Source organism: Xenopus laevis, chromosome 4S (assembly GCF_017654675.1).
Source record: "Xenopus laevis strain J_2021 chromosome 4S, Xenopus_laevis_v10.1, whole genome shotgun sequence".
Classification (NCBI taxonomy): Eukaryota; Metazoa; Chordata; class Amphibia; order Anura; family Pipidae; genus Xenopus; species Xenopus laevis.
Window position 1 is genome coordinate 51100429 of NC_054378.1, and position 17310 is coordinate 51117738.

The 17310-nt window shown below is 40.1% G+C and overlaps 1 protein-coding gene and 1 long non-coding RNA gene across 6 annotated transcripts; both read right to left on the reverse strand.

Annotated features, from left to right (window-relative positions):
- Positions 1 to 190: 190 nt before the first annotated feature.
- LOC121393279 (protein kinase C delta type-like) lies at positions 191 to 11385 on the reverse strand. 5 transcript variants are annotated; one of them, XR_005960938.1, is made up of 10 exons: positions 11055 to 11385; positions 8267 to 8379; positions 7052 to 7210; positions 5040 to 5131; positions 3346 to 3408; positions 3071 to 3209; positions 1773 to 1964; positions 1157 to 1285; positions 697 to 821; positions 212 to 522 (listed from the first exon to the last, which is right to left on the reverse strand). XR_005960938.1 is itself a non-coding variant. In XM_041561231.1 (9 exons), exons 1-9 carry the CDS (start codon positions 11233 to 11235, stop codon positions 777 to 779), a joined length of 1110 nt encoding a protein of 369 aa, XP_041417165.1. In that variant the 5' UTR covers positions 11236 to 11385; the 3' UTR covers positions 197 to 776. The 5 variants fall into 5 exon arrangements, 4 of the variants coding, with proteins under 4 accessions (XP_041417163.1, XP_041417162.1, XP_041417165.1 ...); XM_041561231.1 differs by having other exon boundaries at positions 197 to 818; XM_041561230.1 differs by having other exon boundaries at positions 205 to 821.
- Positions 11386 to 13212: 1827 nt separating this feature from the next.
- Positions 13213 to 17310, reverse strand: LOC121393286. The gene is made up of 3 exons (XR_005960945.1): positions 16967 to 17310; positions 14960 to 15577; positions 13213 to 13448 (listed from the first exon to the last, which is right to left on the reverse strand). It is a non-coding gene; the product is annotated as an uncharacterized LOC121393286 (long non-coding RNA).

Sequence of the window (17310 nt, forward strand, 5' to 3'; positions counted from 1 at the left end):
GGGGAATGGCGGGGGCCAGAGGTGGGGGGGCAATGGCGGGGGCCAGAGGTGGGCGGGGGAAATGGCGGGGGTGAGGTGGGGGGGAATGACGGGGGCCAGAGGTGGGGGGGGAAATGGCGGGGGCCAGAGGCGGGGGGGAATGGCAGGGGCCAGAGGTGGTGGGGGGAATGGCGGGGGCCAGAAGTGGGGAGGCAATGATGGGGGCCAGAGGTGGGGGGGGAAATGGCGAGGGCCAGAGGTGGGGGGGAATGATGGGGGGGGAAAGATGGGGGCCAGAGGTGGGGGGGCAGAAGTGGGGAAGGCTGATGGCAGAGGTCTGAGTATAGGAGGGCCGATGGCGGGGGCCCTAGGTGGAGAGCGCAGAGGGTGGAGGCAAAAGGGACCCGCAGATCTTTCCCAACTGGGACTCAGGAATGACAGACCCTGAATCATTTTTATACCACCTGATGGGTTGATGCAGCCTGGCTCTTCTATGAATGACAGGGGCTCTTCACAGACTGCACTGACATCCACAGTCGGAATCTGCAAGAAGGAATATACACATTTGTTTGCTCTCTCTCATACTATTTACTATTTGTAGGGTTCGGACTAAAAACCAATATAGTGGCAGCCCCAGGTGCACTGAGCTAGGAGTGTGCGGGTATATTTGCATGTACTGTACAGTGTCTTAAAAAAAGAGGCTTTCTTAACTCTTACCCTGCCTTGCCCAGAACAGAACCAGCCAAGCACCAACCACATTTGTCATAGTCTGGCTAAGGGGATGGGGGTTTGGCGTTTCAAGAATATACCTCCAGCCACAGCACTGAAGGAGAAAGGACCTGCTGAATTACAGAAAATAGCAATGATTGGTTACTTCAGGAGAAGGCAAATGAAAATGTCTCTATAATGGAAGGAAGCCACATCATGAGCACAATACACTTACTGAACTTGTAATAAAGGGACCTGGGGAAATACAATAGGTGAAGTGGGCAAAAGGTGAAAGAATACATTGAGACTCAATTGGTAGTTTTTTTTGTTTTTTTTGAAAACGGTTGAATTCTCCATTAAAGTAAAATGCCTACTATGCCCAGGTCGTATCCCACCAGAATAAACCTGATACTTGGTGTGCAGAAAATGATGTTTCCTCCAGATAGAGCTGCTGCAGTGATGGACTTACAGATTGTGGCTTGAAAGGAGGTGGAATCTTCCTGTTCTCCAATGCTGCCCAGTCAACCGATCTATAAAACGGGTGTTTCCTTATATCCCCCGATGTGCCCAGGCGCTTGTCTGGATTCTTCTCAAAGAGCTAAATGGAAAAAAACTCATTAACAGATGTTCAAATGGATAAGTGGCTACACAATTACCAGGAGGGTTTATTCTAAGTTTTTCCACAGCAAATAGTAGGAATTATGTCAGCAGTGAGTACATATGTATGATGAGGGTGTCTGCAATTTCTCTGCTGTTGTGTAACATAACTAGCGACATGCAGGCTGTTCCCATACTGAATACACAGCTCATATTATGCTCCTCACCCCCAGGGTCCTCATTAAGAAATGATCACTCCGTAATATTTCCTTCAAGTTAATATTTCTATCATTTATCTGGGATTTCTGCACGTAACTATCCCATCCCACCTCAGTTTTGTATCATTTCCAAGATTTCCTGTATTAAAGTTGAAATGAAAATCTGTAGGAATGCAAAGATAACCATCTCATTGGCCCATTCATTTTTATATCTTAGATTCTGTCCTTTTTTTAAGGGTCTGTTATTTCCCGGCACATGCTCCTACACACCTCCTGCATCAGACTTTTCAGATCAGGGCTGATATCCTCTGGAATGGAAGGCTGCTTCAAGGTGACTGATTCGATGATGTTGAGCAGTGTCAAGCCTTCGTGGAATGGAGATCTTCTGGCGGCCATTTGGCACAGAATAATGGCAAATGCCCACCAATCCACTCCTGCGCCATATCCACTCATCAGATGAATCTAGAGAATAAAAAAGATCTTTTGTTAGATAATTACATTTCTTAGGGAAGCATTCCTGGAATAAGTTTGTACATCATTCTCACAGAAGCCTTAGGAACAGAGATGCTACATTGGGCAGGAGATCCCTTCCTTGTGTCGGACAAGGATAAACAACATTTAAACAAAAGAGGCTGGCACAAGCCTGGACCCACAAAGTAGTAAAGCCAGAGTCAGATTATTAAAGGTTAAAAGGCTTAAATTTTATTCTCCATAATTAAGAACCAATGCCTGACGCGTTTCGTGTCTACCGGGGACACAGCCCATGACTAAGTGTCCCTGGTAGACACGAAACGTGTCAGGCATTGGTTCTTAATTATGGAGAACCTCTTACAATCTGACTCTGGCTTTACTACTTTATGGGTCCAGGCTTGTGCCAGCCTCTTTCGATGTTTCCTGGTATCTGCTCCCTTTGCTGAAGGTCTGGAGCGTGTGTGTACAGCGGTAAGCTCAATCAACGCATTCTAATACAGCACATACTGGTTACATATTTGCATAGTTTGAACATTTAAGCAAACCTAACATACATTAAAGGAACAGTAACACCAACAAGTGGAAGTGTATTAAATTAATTAAATTATAATGCACTGTAGGCCTGCAAATGAAAGTGATTTAAGTAATGAATAAATAATGTAGTGTTGCCCTGCACTTGTTAAACTGGTGGGTTTGCTTCAGAAACACTACTAAAGTTTATATAAACAAGCTGCTGTGTAGCCATGGGGGCAGCCATTCAAAGCTGAAAAAGGAGAAAAGGCACAGAATAAACAGATGATAACAGATAAGCTCTATAGTATACAATGCGATTCTATATTGCTTATCTGTTATCTACTATTTGTCTTGTGCTTGAATGGTCGCCCCCGTGGTTACACAGCAGCTTGTTTATATAAACTATAATAGAGTGTCTGAAGCAAACGCCCCAGTTTTATTAGTGCGGGGCAACACTACATTATTTATTCATTACTAAAAACACTTTCATTTTTTGATTACTGTTTCTTTAAACAAAATAATTGAACAAAGCTAATTTACAGATGTAAATGAATTCCTGATAGTAAATAAAAGAAGTTTCTCACCTCTGGAGCCATGTAGTGGTAGGACCCTACTAGATCGTACATCTTCTTGTTGCCGAAAATCCCTTCTACAGCTAGGCCGAAATCACTGATCTTGATATGCCCCTCGGCGCTCAGTAAGATGTTTGGTGGTTTAAGATCTCTGGAATAAAGAAACAAAAGTCATGACATAGGCCTGGCAACTGTATTCAGCTATGGGTAGTAGTAATTAATAATGATGAATGTAATAGTGGAAAAGTAGTGAGGAATTAGGGCCAAGACTGAAAACTTGTACTTACCGGTGCACAATACCACATGAATGCAGATACTGTAGACCGATGATCATCTCTGCAGAATAGAATCTATGGAAAAAAAAAAAAAGAAGAATAATGTAAGCATCTTTTTAATAATATAATCTTGGATTCTAATCCAATATATAAGCAAATAGTAGTTAACATATATATAAAATTCAAAAAATATATATATATATATAAAGCCATGTGGAGCCGGCACTCTCGATAAGATGCAATAAGTTGCCTGGGTGCACGATCAACAAACATCTCCATACAAGGGGATCAGCACTAGTCAGGTCTTAAAAATTAAACAGAATTTATTTAGTAAAATAGCAGCAGACTGACGTTTCGGCTGACTCCTCAGTCAAGGCTGAGAAGTCTGCCGAAACGTCAGTCTGCTGCTATTTTACTAAATAAATTCTGTTTAAGTTTTAATTGCTGATCCCCTTTTTGTGATTTTATATATATATATCTATATATATATATAATCCTTGGTAACGCTGGAGCACCCACATATAAAGGTCATCTTTGGTCATGCTATAGATCATGCCAAATAAAGAGAAAATCAGGTATGGTCTTTCTCCCCCCAAAGATAACACATTTTATTTTTTCACTTGGATAGGACTGATGCATGGACACTGCTTGAGAGTGCTGGGGGTAACTCATTTAGAGCATATATATATATGTATATATAATAAACATAAGGTATTCAAAAGAAAAGTACATAAACTATACAACAAAAAATTGGTTGCAAACTCTATTCCCCCCTTCTGTGAAGTTAATTTAATCGGGCTAATTGTTGCCACCTGGGTGGGCCCAAGTGCAAATGCCCTGGACCTCTCGCTTATTCCATTTATGATCACAGGCATTCAATATTTGCAGGTCACTCACCGCTTGAAGTCCCTGGCCCAGGTACATCGCCCTGAACCCGCAGATTTGGTAGACACGACAATAGAATCCAATATTGCACGCAATTTCACGGATCTGCAGACAGTGGTGGTTTTAAAATGGCTTTATTTCCCCAACAGATTACCTTACGCGTTTCGTGTGTCATCACACGTGATCACAGGCACTATGAGTGTCTATGCCTATGAGTACGTGTAATGACACATGAAATGCGTTAGGTAATCTGTTGGGGAAATAAAGCCATTTTAAAACCATCACTGTCTGCTGATCCGTGAAAGTGCGCGCAATATTGGATTCTATTAAAAAATTGCTGAGGAGGAGATTAGAGTTATGAAATGCTAATTGCTTCTTGTGCAACAGCCTAGGCCATTGCTATAAACAAATTTGCTTTTTTTTCCCCCTCTGACATTCCCTTGGTACAACACTGTGGTGCCAACAACATAAGATTAAGTGAGTTACGTGTAAAATGCACCAAGAGTTGGAGCATAACACCTGAACAGTGCCCAATACTGTGTCTAACTAATATCAGCACAGGGGTTAGTGGTCCCTAAATGCCCAAGTGTCCCAAATCTCTCTATTCAAAGATGCTGATACGGATATATAAAGTTTGAGGGATGGGACATACCACCTCTTTCTCGCTCTGAAGGAGGGAGAAACCCCACAAGAAACTGCACCCATTCAAATCTCCCTTTCACATGAAACATAAAAAAACCTGGGGTGGCAAAAATACTCTAACAGGTAGGGAAGATTGGGAATAACATGCAACTCCATATAGATCTTGGGATGTCACTTACTGTATGATGTCCCTGTTCAGGCAACCTCTCTTATTTATAAGCTGTTCCAGGGTCCCTCCACTCATGAACTCCATTATAAGAAACGCATGCATCTGGTTAAATGAGAAGAGAGCGAAACATGGGAGCTGTTAAAACAAGACTACTAGAGCACAACTGTATTCAATTTTAAAGCAGAACCAAATACAGGGATCACATTTAAACATCATAGAGCAAAACAATTCCAAAAATGCAGTGGATTTTTTTCTGTCTAGTCTTGAAGTTGTTTCACAAATAAAAACAGATCAGCGCCTCTGGCAACGGAGAACAATATGTAAAGGGGAAATAAAAGAATATATCCCTACTTCCCTGCTTTAACACATAGGGGCAGATTTATAAAGGGTTGAAGTGAAATCGAGGGAATTTTTGAAGTAAAAAAATTCAAAATTCGAAGTAATTTTTTGGATACTTCGACCATCGAATAGGATAGTACGACTTCGAATTACTTCGAAGTAAAAATAGTTTGAATATTCAACCATTCGATAATCGAAGTACTGTCTCTTTAAAAAAACGTCGACTTCAATACTTCGCCATATTAAACCTGCCGAAGTGCTATATTAGACTACGGGGACCTTCTAATGCATTCTTCTAGGTTTTTTGTAGTCGAAGTAAAATTGCTCGATCGATCATAGAAATCGTTTGAATCGATCAGTTAGAACGATTTAATCATTTGATCGAACGATTTTACTTCGACAACAAAACGGTCAAATTCTGTTAAAAAAAAACTTTGACTTCGATGGGCGAATTTCGAAGTATATTTCACTTCGAAATTCGACCTTTGATAAATCTGCCCCATGGGGTCTAATTGGATTATTTTGAAAATACTACACTATATTGTGCTTTTTGCTTTTGTGTTTTGTTCTCTCCGTTGTCAGAGGCGCTGATCCGTTTTCCTTTATGAAGGAATTTTACATTGTAGAGACTGAAGCAGGACCGGCAGGAGTTAACAGGACTAAAAAAGACTAACTTTTTTCCTCCCTTTTTCTTTTACTTAGTCTTGAAGTTGTGCCTTCTGCTCCTTCTCTCGGCACATGAGGAATGATTCGCCTAAGCAACTCCCAAAATGTATTGCCCAAAGATCTCCTGCACTGCTGAGGGTTGGTATGGAACAAGGAGAGGTTAATCCTGCTGCAGGCAGATATGGGTATGTTATGGGTTACCTTTAAGTTAACTTTTAGTATGTTATAGAAGGGCCAATTCTAAGCAACTTTTCAATTTTTTATAGTTTTTTAATTATTTGCCTTTTTCTTCTGATTTCCCTTCCAAAGGAGGTCACTGACCCCGTCTAAAAAACAAACGCTCTGCAAGGCTAAAAATGTATTGTTATTGCTACCTTTAATTACTCATCTTTCTATTCAGGCCCTCTCTTATTCATATTCCAGTCTCTTATTCTAAATAGCTCTTATTCTAAATGGTTGCTAGGGTAACTTTATGCCTAGCAACCAGAGTGTTGAAATGGCAAATTGGAGATCTGCTGAATAAAAAGCTAAATAACACAAATCATAAATAAATAAATAAAAACCAATTGCAAATTGTCTCAGAATATCACACTACATCAGACTAACTCCCATATGTAATATATGGCACAAAGTTTGTCCAGTAGCAACCAATAAGATGCTTGCTTTTAAACAGGTGACCAGGGAATTCTACCTGCTGATTGTTTTTTTATAGGTTACTGCCCCTGGGCAAACTTAATGCCTTTAATTACATAAACCCCTAAAAGTGATCTAGTACTAAACAGATACTACCCTGGGCTGAGTTTTTGGAGAACAGGAGCAGACACTACCCACAGTTGAGTTTTTGAAGCAGAGAAGCAGCAGCTCTGGCTAAGGGGTGAGAGACTAGAATCATTGGGGTGCCCAATTTCCTTTTAAGAAAAGAAGTATAATATGGTGTCTTAAGTAAAGTCAGTAGCAGCTTTTAAATAAGGCAAACAGTAACATAAACTGCATGGTACTATTGGCTCTGTGCTGTACCTGCGTTTGGAAAGCTCCATATCCATGGCAGAGAAAGGGACAAGCTCCAGTGATTCTGAGAGTGCGCGCCTCCGTCAGGATGTCCTCTACACTCGTAGTCTTCCGAATCACTTTGATTGCCACTTGATCTCTGCAGTTGTTAAGCGACGCCAGCATAACCTGAGAATGACAAAATAAACAATATGCGGGTTTTTTTAAGTATACACTTACAAAATGATTCTCATACAACTACACATTAATTGCACATTTTAATTAATGTAACTTTATTAATAATTACTATTAAAGCAGTGTCTGTCTTGCAAACTCTTGCCCTACCACTGAAAAATTGTGTTGTATGGTGGGCCTCTGATTCTCACCATACTTTCAATGTTTTGTGATTAGCAGACTTGAGATGGAGGATAACGTGTGTAATGCACTGGAATTTACATTCTCTTTTATTATACAATTATACAAAAAAAAAAGCCATTATTTGAATTAAAGTGTACCTCTCCTTTAGCTCCAAGTTTCTGAATTTGATGTTATAGAGTTAATTATGCTACAGGCTTAAACAGACATACCTCCCAACTGTCCCGTTTTTAGAGGGACAGTCCCTCTTTTGACAGCCCAACCCGCAGTCCCGCGTTTGTACTGGAAAGTCCCGATTTTCTCTGCACTGAACAGGCAGAAAAAGAAACAAAGTTTCTAACTTAATTGGCTTTTGTCAGACAGCCCAGAACAGCCACAGCTGCAGATACTTTTGCAACAATTTTGAGATAAGCAAATGAGTAATTGTAACAATATAAGATAACAGGTCTCTTGGAAGAAGTTACACTCACAGCTTAAAGGGCAATTCACCTTCATTAGCAAAACAGTAATAAGAAATATGTTCAAACTTTCATAACCTGCCAAATTTTGTAAAATGAACATGGTAATTAGGGGGGGCGGCCACAAAATGGGCGTGGTTTTTTTCCCCTCTTTTTATTTCCAAAATGTCTGGAGATATGAACAGACACAAATTGTCTGTAGTTGTTCTGATGGCTTTGTATTTTATTTTTAAGGGAAAACATCACAAAATAGGCAGAATTGTTTTCTGTAACATACAATAGCTCCCTGTTGCTTTCTCTAAAATTGGCACATTTTTTACATGTTTATCAGTAGCTTCTGCATGAGTTGCTTCAAATTTGCATTTTCTAAACACACCTAAATATACCGGTACCTGGGAAGCCAAACACTCACCTTTCCGAAGCTTCCTTTTCCCAGCTCCTTGTGAAACTTGTAGTTGGTGATGTTTTTAGGATTTTTAGGCATCTGAGCTTCAACACAAGGCCTACTCGCTCCACTTCTTCCTGCTGGGAGGAAAGAATATTAATCATTCAAAATGTTAACATACCCTGGAAGACACCTTTCTGTGGTGTTGAATTAATGCGAGAAGATATTTTTTTATTTATGAGCCTCTGAGCATCAGTGCATTGCTTTAAATGTATTGGAAAGTTGCAGAAACCCCAAATCTGATTGGCACATGGTTTATAAGATGAAAAGATGTGCAGGCCTGTTTGTATATATATATATTCCATGTTTCTAACATTCACAAGGTTCACAAGTTGTCTTAGGGCTATGGTCCCTTCTGCATTCTTAGTGATGCCCCATGTCACCACCATTACTTGCCAGAGTTCATTGAGTTTCACTGAAATATAAGCTGATGCTACAGGGCTGATTATTAAATTCTGATGCTAGTTGCACTGGTTTTTGTGCTGCCATGTAGTAAATTATCTGTATTAAGTACTAATCAGCCTTATATTGTGATATTTCTATTCTATGTGTACTGTATATTGTGAGTGGGTCTCTAAGCTCAGTAAGTGACAGCAGCACAGAGCATGTGCAGTGAATCAGCAGAAAAGAAGATGGGAAGCTACTGGGGCATCTTTGGAGACACAGATCTTTACTGCTAAAGGACTGTGGTTGCCTTGGGCTAGTACATAAATCCAAATCATAATGTACATTTCTAGCTATTTCTTTATTTAAGCTTTATTTCTCCTTTAACACATAACTATTTCTCATTTGGCCAAAAATTGTACCTACAGCAGATGGGACCAGATTGGAATGCGGTTTGCACCCCAGTATGCTGCAGTTTTTAGGGCTAAACTAGAACTGGATTTCCTATCTATTTGTACAGTACCACCAAACCACTAACATACCTCTGCACCATTGATGACATTTTATCATTTGGGCAGACACTGAGAAAAAGCTCATCCAGTTCCAATAACAAGTAAATACTTTTCACCCAACCTTAAAGGGGTTGTTCACTCTTTACTTAATATGAAGTAGAGAGTGATATTCTGAGACAATTTGCAATTGGTCCTCATTTTTTATTAATTATGGTTGTTGGGTTATTTCGCTTTTTATTCAGCAGCTCTCCAGTTAGCAGTTTCAGCAAACTGGTTGCTAGGGTACAAATTACCCTAGCAAACATGCACTGATTCGAATAAGGGACTGGAGTATTTATAGGAGAGGTCTGAATAGAAAAATGAGCAATAAAAAGTACCATTAACAAAAAAATGTGTAGCTTTACACAGCATTTGTTTTTAGAAGGGGTCAGTGACCCCCATTTGAAAGCTGGACAGAGTCAGAAGAAAAACTTAAATAATTAAAAAAACTATAAAAAATGAAGACCAATTGGAAAGTTGCTTAGAATTTGCCATTCTATAACATACTAAATGTTAACTTAAAGGTGAACCACCCTTTAAATGAGCCTACACGGCCCTTTCTGGATTTATATCAAAGACAATACCAATACCCTACATACTTTTAGACAACCTCCAAACTTGAGGAGACTTATTATAAAAAGACCCAGGAGCAATGGAACCCTCCCATGTGGAAGGAAGAGATGCAAAACATGCCCACACATCGTCTTCTCAGATAATGTGCCAATTCCTGGCACACCAGAGGTACGACCACTACACTTGCTCATCCACCAATGTGCTTTATGCAATAAATGTGCTTTATGCAATAAATGTGCTTTATGCAATAAACCCTATTGGTGAAGGCATTTACATTGGAGAAGATGGAGAATGCCTCAGAAAAAGGACCATTCACCACACAATATAATACACCAGTAGGAGCCAACATAGCATCTTTGCAATCAGCTTTGAAAAAGGAATTGAAATATTCTGAAAGCTTGCTGTGTTTATCATTTTAGTTATTCAATAAAGATATTGCCTGTACAACACTAGTTTTATGCTTCATATCAACAGCTTTACCCTATAAACCCATATACATAATTAAATACACAAAGTAACCTATAGTATCCAATAAGATGTCTGCTTTTAAACAGGTGACCAATAAATGCCATTTGCTGATTGGTTGTCTTAGATAACTAGACTTTCTTTTTTATTAGCACCTTTTTTTTTACATAACCTCTGTTGCTACTTATGGAAGTCCATTCTAAGGGTCAATTAGAGTGAGTTTTGGGGCGGACACTTGTTTGCTGTGCTTTTTATTTACATGAACAAATTATAAATACATACATGCAGAAAATATGGTTAGTAAATGATACAAGCTGGAGTGGATCAGTGAGAAAGGTTTAACTGCCATAGATATATTTTTGAGGCTGCACTTTTAGCATAGATAGCAATGTCACCAGTGTTGTTGTCCACAAAAATAATCAGACCTTTGTTTCCTTTTTCTAACGTATAGTGGACTGTTTAAACATACTTGCAAATGGGATTTTGGTGATTTTTTAACATCAATGACAGATAACCAACCTCTAAGTAGTAGAGCAGTAAATGTCCTTCAAATTATAGCCTAATATCCCTTCAGTTGGGTTTCCAGATGTAACTAGGAAAGCAAATGGGCATTCTCCATAGATCTCCCCCAACTGTAAGTTGAGCCCAACTGACAAACTAGCAGGGTGCAGGGAAACTTTCTTGGAAGGATGAGTTACAGATAACTATGAATGAAAATCCTCATAGTCATATTACAGATAACATTTGAGAATTACGTTTATGACCAATCTGGTACTTCTTACCTTCTGCTGGCTCTCGCTCTCTCTCTCTCTTCAGCACCTCTTGCTCTACTTGACGCAAGCTTTTCTCCTCCATGTTGTTACCCATAAGCTTGGTCTTTTTAGGTGCCCCTTCTGTCTTCTCCTTGATGGTTCTCTTCCTCGTGAGCCCACGGGATTCTGGAGAATTTTTGGATCTAACCATAGCTGTTGATATATCCTGAAAATGACTAAAATATAGAAAAATCGCTTCTCACTGGGGAGACGCTGTGAAAGTGAACCATTCACTGAGACAGCTCTATGGTCAACTGTCATTCAGCAACTGTGATTTGGCCGTGTGCACGCTACTGTTAAAGGAACAGTAACACAACAAAATGAAATTGTTTTAAAGTAATGAAAATATCATGTACTGTTGCCCTGCACTGGTAAAACTGATCTGTTTGCTTCAGAAACACTACTATAGTTCATTTTAACAAGCTGCTGTGGAGCAATGGCGGTAATTGAAAAATGGCTATATGGCACAGGTTAACTAATGGAAAACAGATAACAACATTAGACAGACAGAGTTTATCTGCTATCTGCTGTGTAACCTGAGCCTTTTCTCCTTTGAATGGCTGCCCCCATTGCTACACAGCAGCTTATTTATATAAACAATAATAGTGTTTCTGAAGCAAACACAGCAGTTTTACCAGTGTAGGGCAACACTGCATTATATTTTCATTATTTTAAAACACTTTTATTTTTTGACGTTACTGTTCCTTTAATGACAGTTATACAGGGACATGTATTACATAGCTTCCCATGTTTAATGTATATAGCCTCATTAATCATGAGCAGTTGGCCATTTATTTGGATTTTCTTTATAAAAAAACAAGGGGACATTTTTTTACTCTTTTTATACAAATTATTTCCTTCATGGAATTAGCCACAAAAAAAAGACAGAAAACTATTATTATAATCATGTATTTATAAAGCGCCAACATATTGCATAGCGCTGTAAAGTAAATGTGATTATACAACTAAATCACATGAATTATATGCATAGAACATTTGGAGTTACATTCATCACAATCAATATCGGTACAAAAGGTGAGGAAGGCCCTATGCAGAAAGAGCTTACACTCTAAAGGGAAGGGAGTAATACACAAGGTGTGGGAGTGGCACTCGGTATCAGCACATCGTTTTCTGACAAGCACTCAAGACTTTGGGGACACACAAACACAAATACAATGAAGGGGGTGTAGTTTGGGTAGAATGGAGGTCCAGGTCCCCCAGTCTGTAGTATACAAATTACACCATTGGATTGATGTTTAGAAATAGGGGCCAGCAGGACTGCCATCAGAAACCACAGGGCCCAATACAACAACATTTTCTATGCCCCGCTCTCCCCAGCCTGGTCCCCAAGCCCTGCCCTAGATCACACCCACACCACTGTAAAAAGGCCACACAAACATGAGCACTAAAACAGTAAAAACAGTTGGCCAAAGGATTATTAAGCCTGCCACCGCGTCCAGGTAGACTCTTTAGGCAGGTACCAACACTAACCTAAATTGCACTTAGTTCTAAATTGTGTCTTTATTTCTAATATACAAATAAGAGCCATTTGGTTTAATCCATTGGTCAAAAAGAAAAAAACATTGGTGGTCAGCCTCCCCTCCAGTTATAAAAAACCATTAGTGGTTAGGTCCCCCTGTAATTAAGAGAAAAAACTTGTTGGCCAGCCCCCCCACCTAATTTATAAAAAACATTGGTGGCTAGCCCACCCTCAAAGTTAAAAAAAGATCAGTGGCAGCCAAAAAATGCATTGGTCAGGGTGCCTCCCACAAGTAAAAAAAAAACATTGGTGGCCAGGGTCCCCCCAGAAAAGTTAAAAAAAAAACACTGGTGTCCAGGGTCCCCCCATAAAAGTTAAAAAAAAACACTGGTGTCCAGGGTCCCCCCATAAAAGTTAAAAAAAAATCACTGGTGGCCAGGGTCCCCCAATAAAAGTTTAAAAAAACACTGGTGGCCAGGGTCCCCCCCATAAAAGTAAAAAAAAATCACTGGTGGCCAGGGTCCCCCAATAAAAGTTTAAAAAAACACTGGTGGCCAGGGTCCCCCCATAAAAGTAAAAAAAAAAAACACTGGTGGCCAGGGTCCCCCCATAAAAGTTTAAAAAAACACTGGTGTCCAGTTTCCCCCCATAAAAGTTAAAAAAAACACTGGTGGCCAGGGTCCCCCCATAAAAGTTTTAAAAAAAACAACATAAACTGGGTTTAAATAAAAAAAAGCCCATTGGCATTCAATGGAAATTACCTTTAAAGTTTGGTGTGTGTTCTTCTTCATTCTCCTCCTCTTCTTCCGCTCTCTCCGGTGGCTAATCCGGCAAATGCAGCACAACCAGGACCTCCTTAAAGGGGTTGTTCACCTTTAAATTAACTGTTAGTATGATGTAGAGAGGGTTATTCTGAGACAATTTACAGTTGTTTTTCATTTTTATTATTTGTGGTTTTTTAATTATTTAGCTTTTTATTCAGCAGCTCTCCATTTTGCAATTTCAGCCATCTGGTTGCTAGGGTCCAAATAACCCTAGCAACCATGCATTGATTTGAATAACAGACTGGAATATAAATAGGAGAGGTCTGAACAGATAAATGAGTAATAAAAATTAGCAATAACAATACATTTGACCCCCATTTGAAAACTGGAAAGAGTCAGAAGGGAAAGGCACATTATTAAAAAAACTATAACAAAATAAATAATGAAGGCTAATTGAGGAGTTGATTAGAATTGTCCATTCTATAACATACTAAATGTTAACTTAAAGGTGAACCAGCCCCTTTAAGACTCGAAAGCCACCAGGCCCGGGACTGTTCCCCATGCACCCCACTGATAGCGGCTCAGTTTGCCAGAATCCACAGATTGCCAGGCCGGGTCTGCATTCCACAGTGTTGATCTAGAATAAAACAAGTTGTTTTTGATTGATGACTGGAAAATTTTCCATGGCTGCCCATAAGTGTGGGCATTTGCAGTGGCACCATGAAAAATTCACAATATTTATAGCAGATTATTCCTTTTGCCTGCACGAAAAACCTTACAATTTGCAAGAAATAACTCAACCGCTTGTATAAATAACGCGACTTATTGCATTGCAACGGTGTTAATTCTAGAGCAAGAAAATTTGCATGGGTGATGAGTTATTGACTGTTAATTGACACCTTTATAGCATCAAGCTTGTACTGCTCTCTGGGGACAGGAGATCTTGGGATGTGTGCAGAGCTGCCATCAGAGGGCCCCCGAGCAACAACAAAAATTCTGGGATCTACCCTCCACCACAAGCCTCACCATAGACCCCACACAGGACTGGACTGGGATTCAAAACAGGCCCTGGCATTTCAGGTACACAGAGGCCGAAACAGCCCCCCACCATCCCACTAAATAATGACTGTCTATGGCATCTTACAGCAGCCCCTCTGGCATTTGCCAGAACCCACAGATTGCCAGTCTGGGCCTGACCCCATCCCCCCTATACCACAGTAAAAAAGCCAAACAAACATGGGCGCAAAAAACTTATTGGTGGTACAAATTTAATTAAAAAAATTGGTGGTCAGGGACTCCCCATAAAAGTTAAAAAAAAAACTTCACTGGTGGTCATGCCGCCCCCTACAAGTTAAAAAATATTGCTGGTCAGGGGCCTTCCATAAAAGTTAAAAAAAACATTGGTGACCAGGGCCCCCCCCAACGAGGTAAAATAAAAACATTGGTGGCCAGGCCCTCCCCTTACAGGTTACAAAAAAACAAACATTGGTGTTCAAGGGCCCCATAAAATATTTTAAATAAACATTGGTGGCCATGGGCCTATAGAGTATTAAAATATTACATTGGTGGCCAAGGGTTTAATAACTAAAACTAATAATTAAAAAAATACATTGGTGTTCATTAGAACTTACCTCAGGTTCTTTTTTCTTGTTTCCTTTGCCTCCTTTCATGGTTTCGGGACTTTGTGTCTTCGGGTTTCCAGGTCTTTGGGACATTGCACTTCGGATTCAGCTTAAAGGCTGCCAAGGGGAGCCTGCTAATTCGGAAAGAGCAGCACCCCTTTAGGCCCAGTATAACTGTTACTCCCTGTGTCCCCCTGATGGTGGCCCTGGGTGTGTGTGTGCAGATCTTTCAACTTTCTTAATTTGTCACAGAGGGACTTGTTGATAATTTTGTCATTGGAAGCAACATCATGCACATGCACACATGAAGCCTGAAGATTATGCACTGCGCATATTACTCCGCTGTTGTCACTGAAAATGTTCTGCCCATGTGCACATTGGATTTATGCCCGAAAAACACTGAGTGACAGGAGACTGTCGGACAGAGCCCAAAATCTGGTAATGCTAAAAATAAATAGGTGTTCTCTGCCCCTTTCAATTTCATGTGAGACAATTGCAGATGGGACTGAGATTCAAAATAGGCCCTGAATATAGTCTTGGGTGTGAGAAAGTCACGGAGCGCAGGATTTTTCATTTAGGCAGATGAACATTTTCGGAGAGGATGGATGGAGGCATTGCCATGTTGACCTGTATAGAAAGCGCAATTATTATGTACTATGTGATCCAGAGAAGCCTCCGGTCAGACTGAACCAGTAACAGCATTTGGAAGATAATTTGTCCCTCTCTCCCGCTGTATTTTTGGATGTTGTATGCGTCACATATCGGCATGCCTACTAAATAGGATCGTCTTGGCACCCATGGCTGTCCAGGCAACCTGCTGTCTTATTGCCTTCTCTGTTTTATAACCTTTTCCTGCTTTCCCTCCTTTGTAATCACAGCTTGAAGCTGCCTCTGAGAAATAAATCAAGAGTTTAACAAGGGGTTCCCCAGTGGTGGATTAAGGACATGCGAGGCCCCTAGGCTACACTTTCCACAGGGCCCCCTTCTAGGGGAGGGGCGGAAAAACATGGCGCGCGCAGCGTGCTGAATATTTTTAAACCACACCCCTTTTTGGCCACACCCCTAAATACCACACCCATTTAAAAAAACATTATTCTGTCATGCCAGTATTAAATGGATAATCAGGATATTGTACGCAGATCTGACTATACATTTACTACAAAAAAATGGAAAATTAGCATATTAACCCTAGCTGTTACAGTATAATCACTGTAGAAATGGCCAATGAGCACTCCATTGATCCCAGACAAGTAAGTAAGATGACTAAAACATTTCCAATGAACAGAAAGTCTCTGTGACCTTGTCTGTGCTTGTGGCAGATTGGCAGTAAAGCAGAGCCAAGAGAAGCAACTCTGAGAAAACATAAATCTGAGTAGTGAAACTGTGGAGCTCCCTGTTCATTAAAGGGGTTGTTAACCTTTAAAATAACTTTTAGCATGATGTAGAGAATGATATTCTGAAACGATTTGCAATTGGTTTTCATTTTTTATTATTTGTCTTTTAATTATATAACTTTTTATTCAGCAGCTCTCCAGTTTTCAATTTCAGCAGTCTGGTTGCTAGGGTCCAATTACCCTAGCAACTATAAATTGATTTGAATGAAAGACTGGGATATGAATTGCAGAGAGCCTGAATAAAAAAATGTAGCAATAGCAATAAAAGTATAGCCTTACAAGGCATTGAGCAAGATGGTACGGTGTCAATTACAACAACAACAAACACAAATTATGTAAATTATGTGTTTGAGAATATGACATTATGAAGATACTTTATTGCTAAGGTAGAATATCAGTTTTGATTACATAATTTGACATATTATGTGAGCTACAGATGTCAAATTAATCACAAAAATTCACAAAATAGGCCCACTACAGCCTTTTGCATCAATGGAATGAAACAGTTGTATTAACACTGCACTATGGGGTGTCCAGAAAAAGATCGAATGGCTGTAGGTTTCCCAAATACTTTCCCACCACTGTACTACAGACAAGCTATGCTGACAATCAGTGGGCTTACCCTTAAATAAAAAAAACTGCCTTTGTTTCCATATCCTCCTGTAGTACTGCACACAATGGGTTAAATTGTACACATAGCTTCTCTGCCTTATCGCTATCAAAGGCGCCATATTTCAAATCAGCCAGAACAGGAACAGGAGTCTCCGCCTGCCATATTACGTCACTGGTGCATTGCAGGAAGCAGCCACTTATCTACATTCTCTTCCAGGGGAACGCGCTGTTGTTGTAATAAATGCGCACACCATGTAGGAGACACACACACTCATCATCAGGGGAGCTGCCTGCTTGGCCCTGCAAACATAGATAGATTGCATTGGGACCGACAAAGATTTTTTAACCTGGCCG

What these genes read in the sequence shown, in the direction of transcription:
- LOC121393279 (XM_041561228.1), bottom strand. Translation starts at nt 11,235, where the DNA reads ATGGTTAGATCCAAAAATTCTCCAGAATCCCGTGGGCTCACGAGGAAG. An exon ending in GAAAAGGAAGCTTCGGAAAG is followed by an intron (nt 7,211 to 8,266) that starts GTGAGTGTTTGG and finishes TGTCATTCTCAG; the next exon opens with GTTATGCTGGCGTCGCTTAA. An exon ending in TCATGTGGTATTGTGCACCG is followed by an intron (nt 3,210 to 3,345) that starts GTAAGTACAAGT and finishes TCTTTATTCCAG; the next exon opens with AGATCTTAAACCACCAAACA.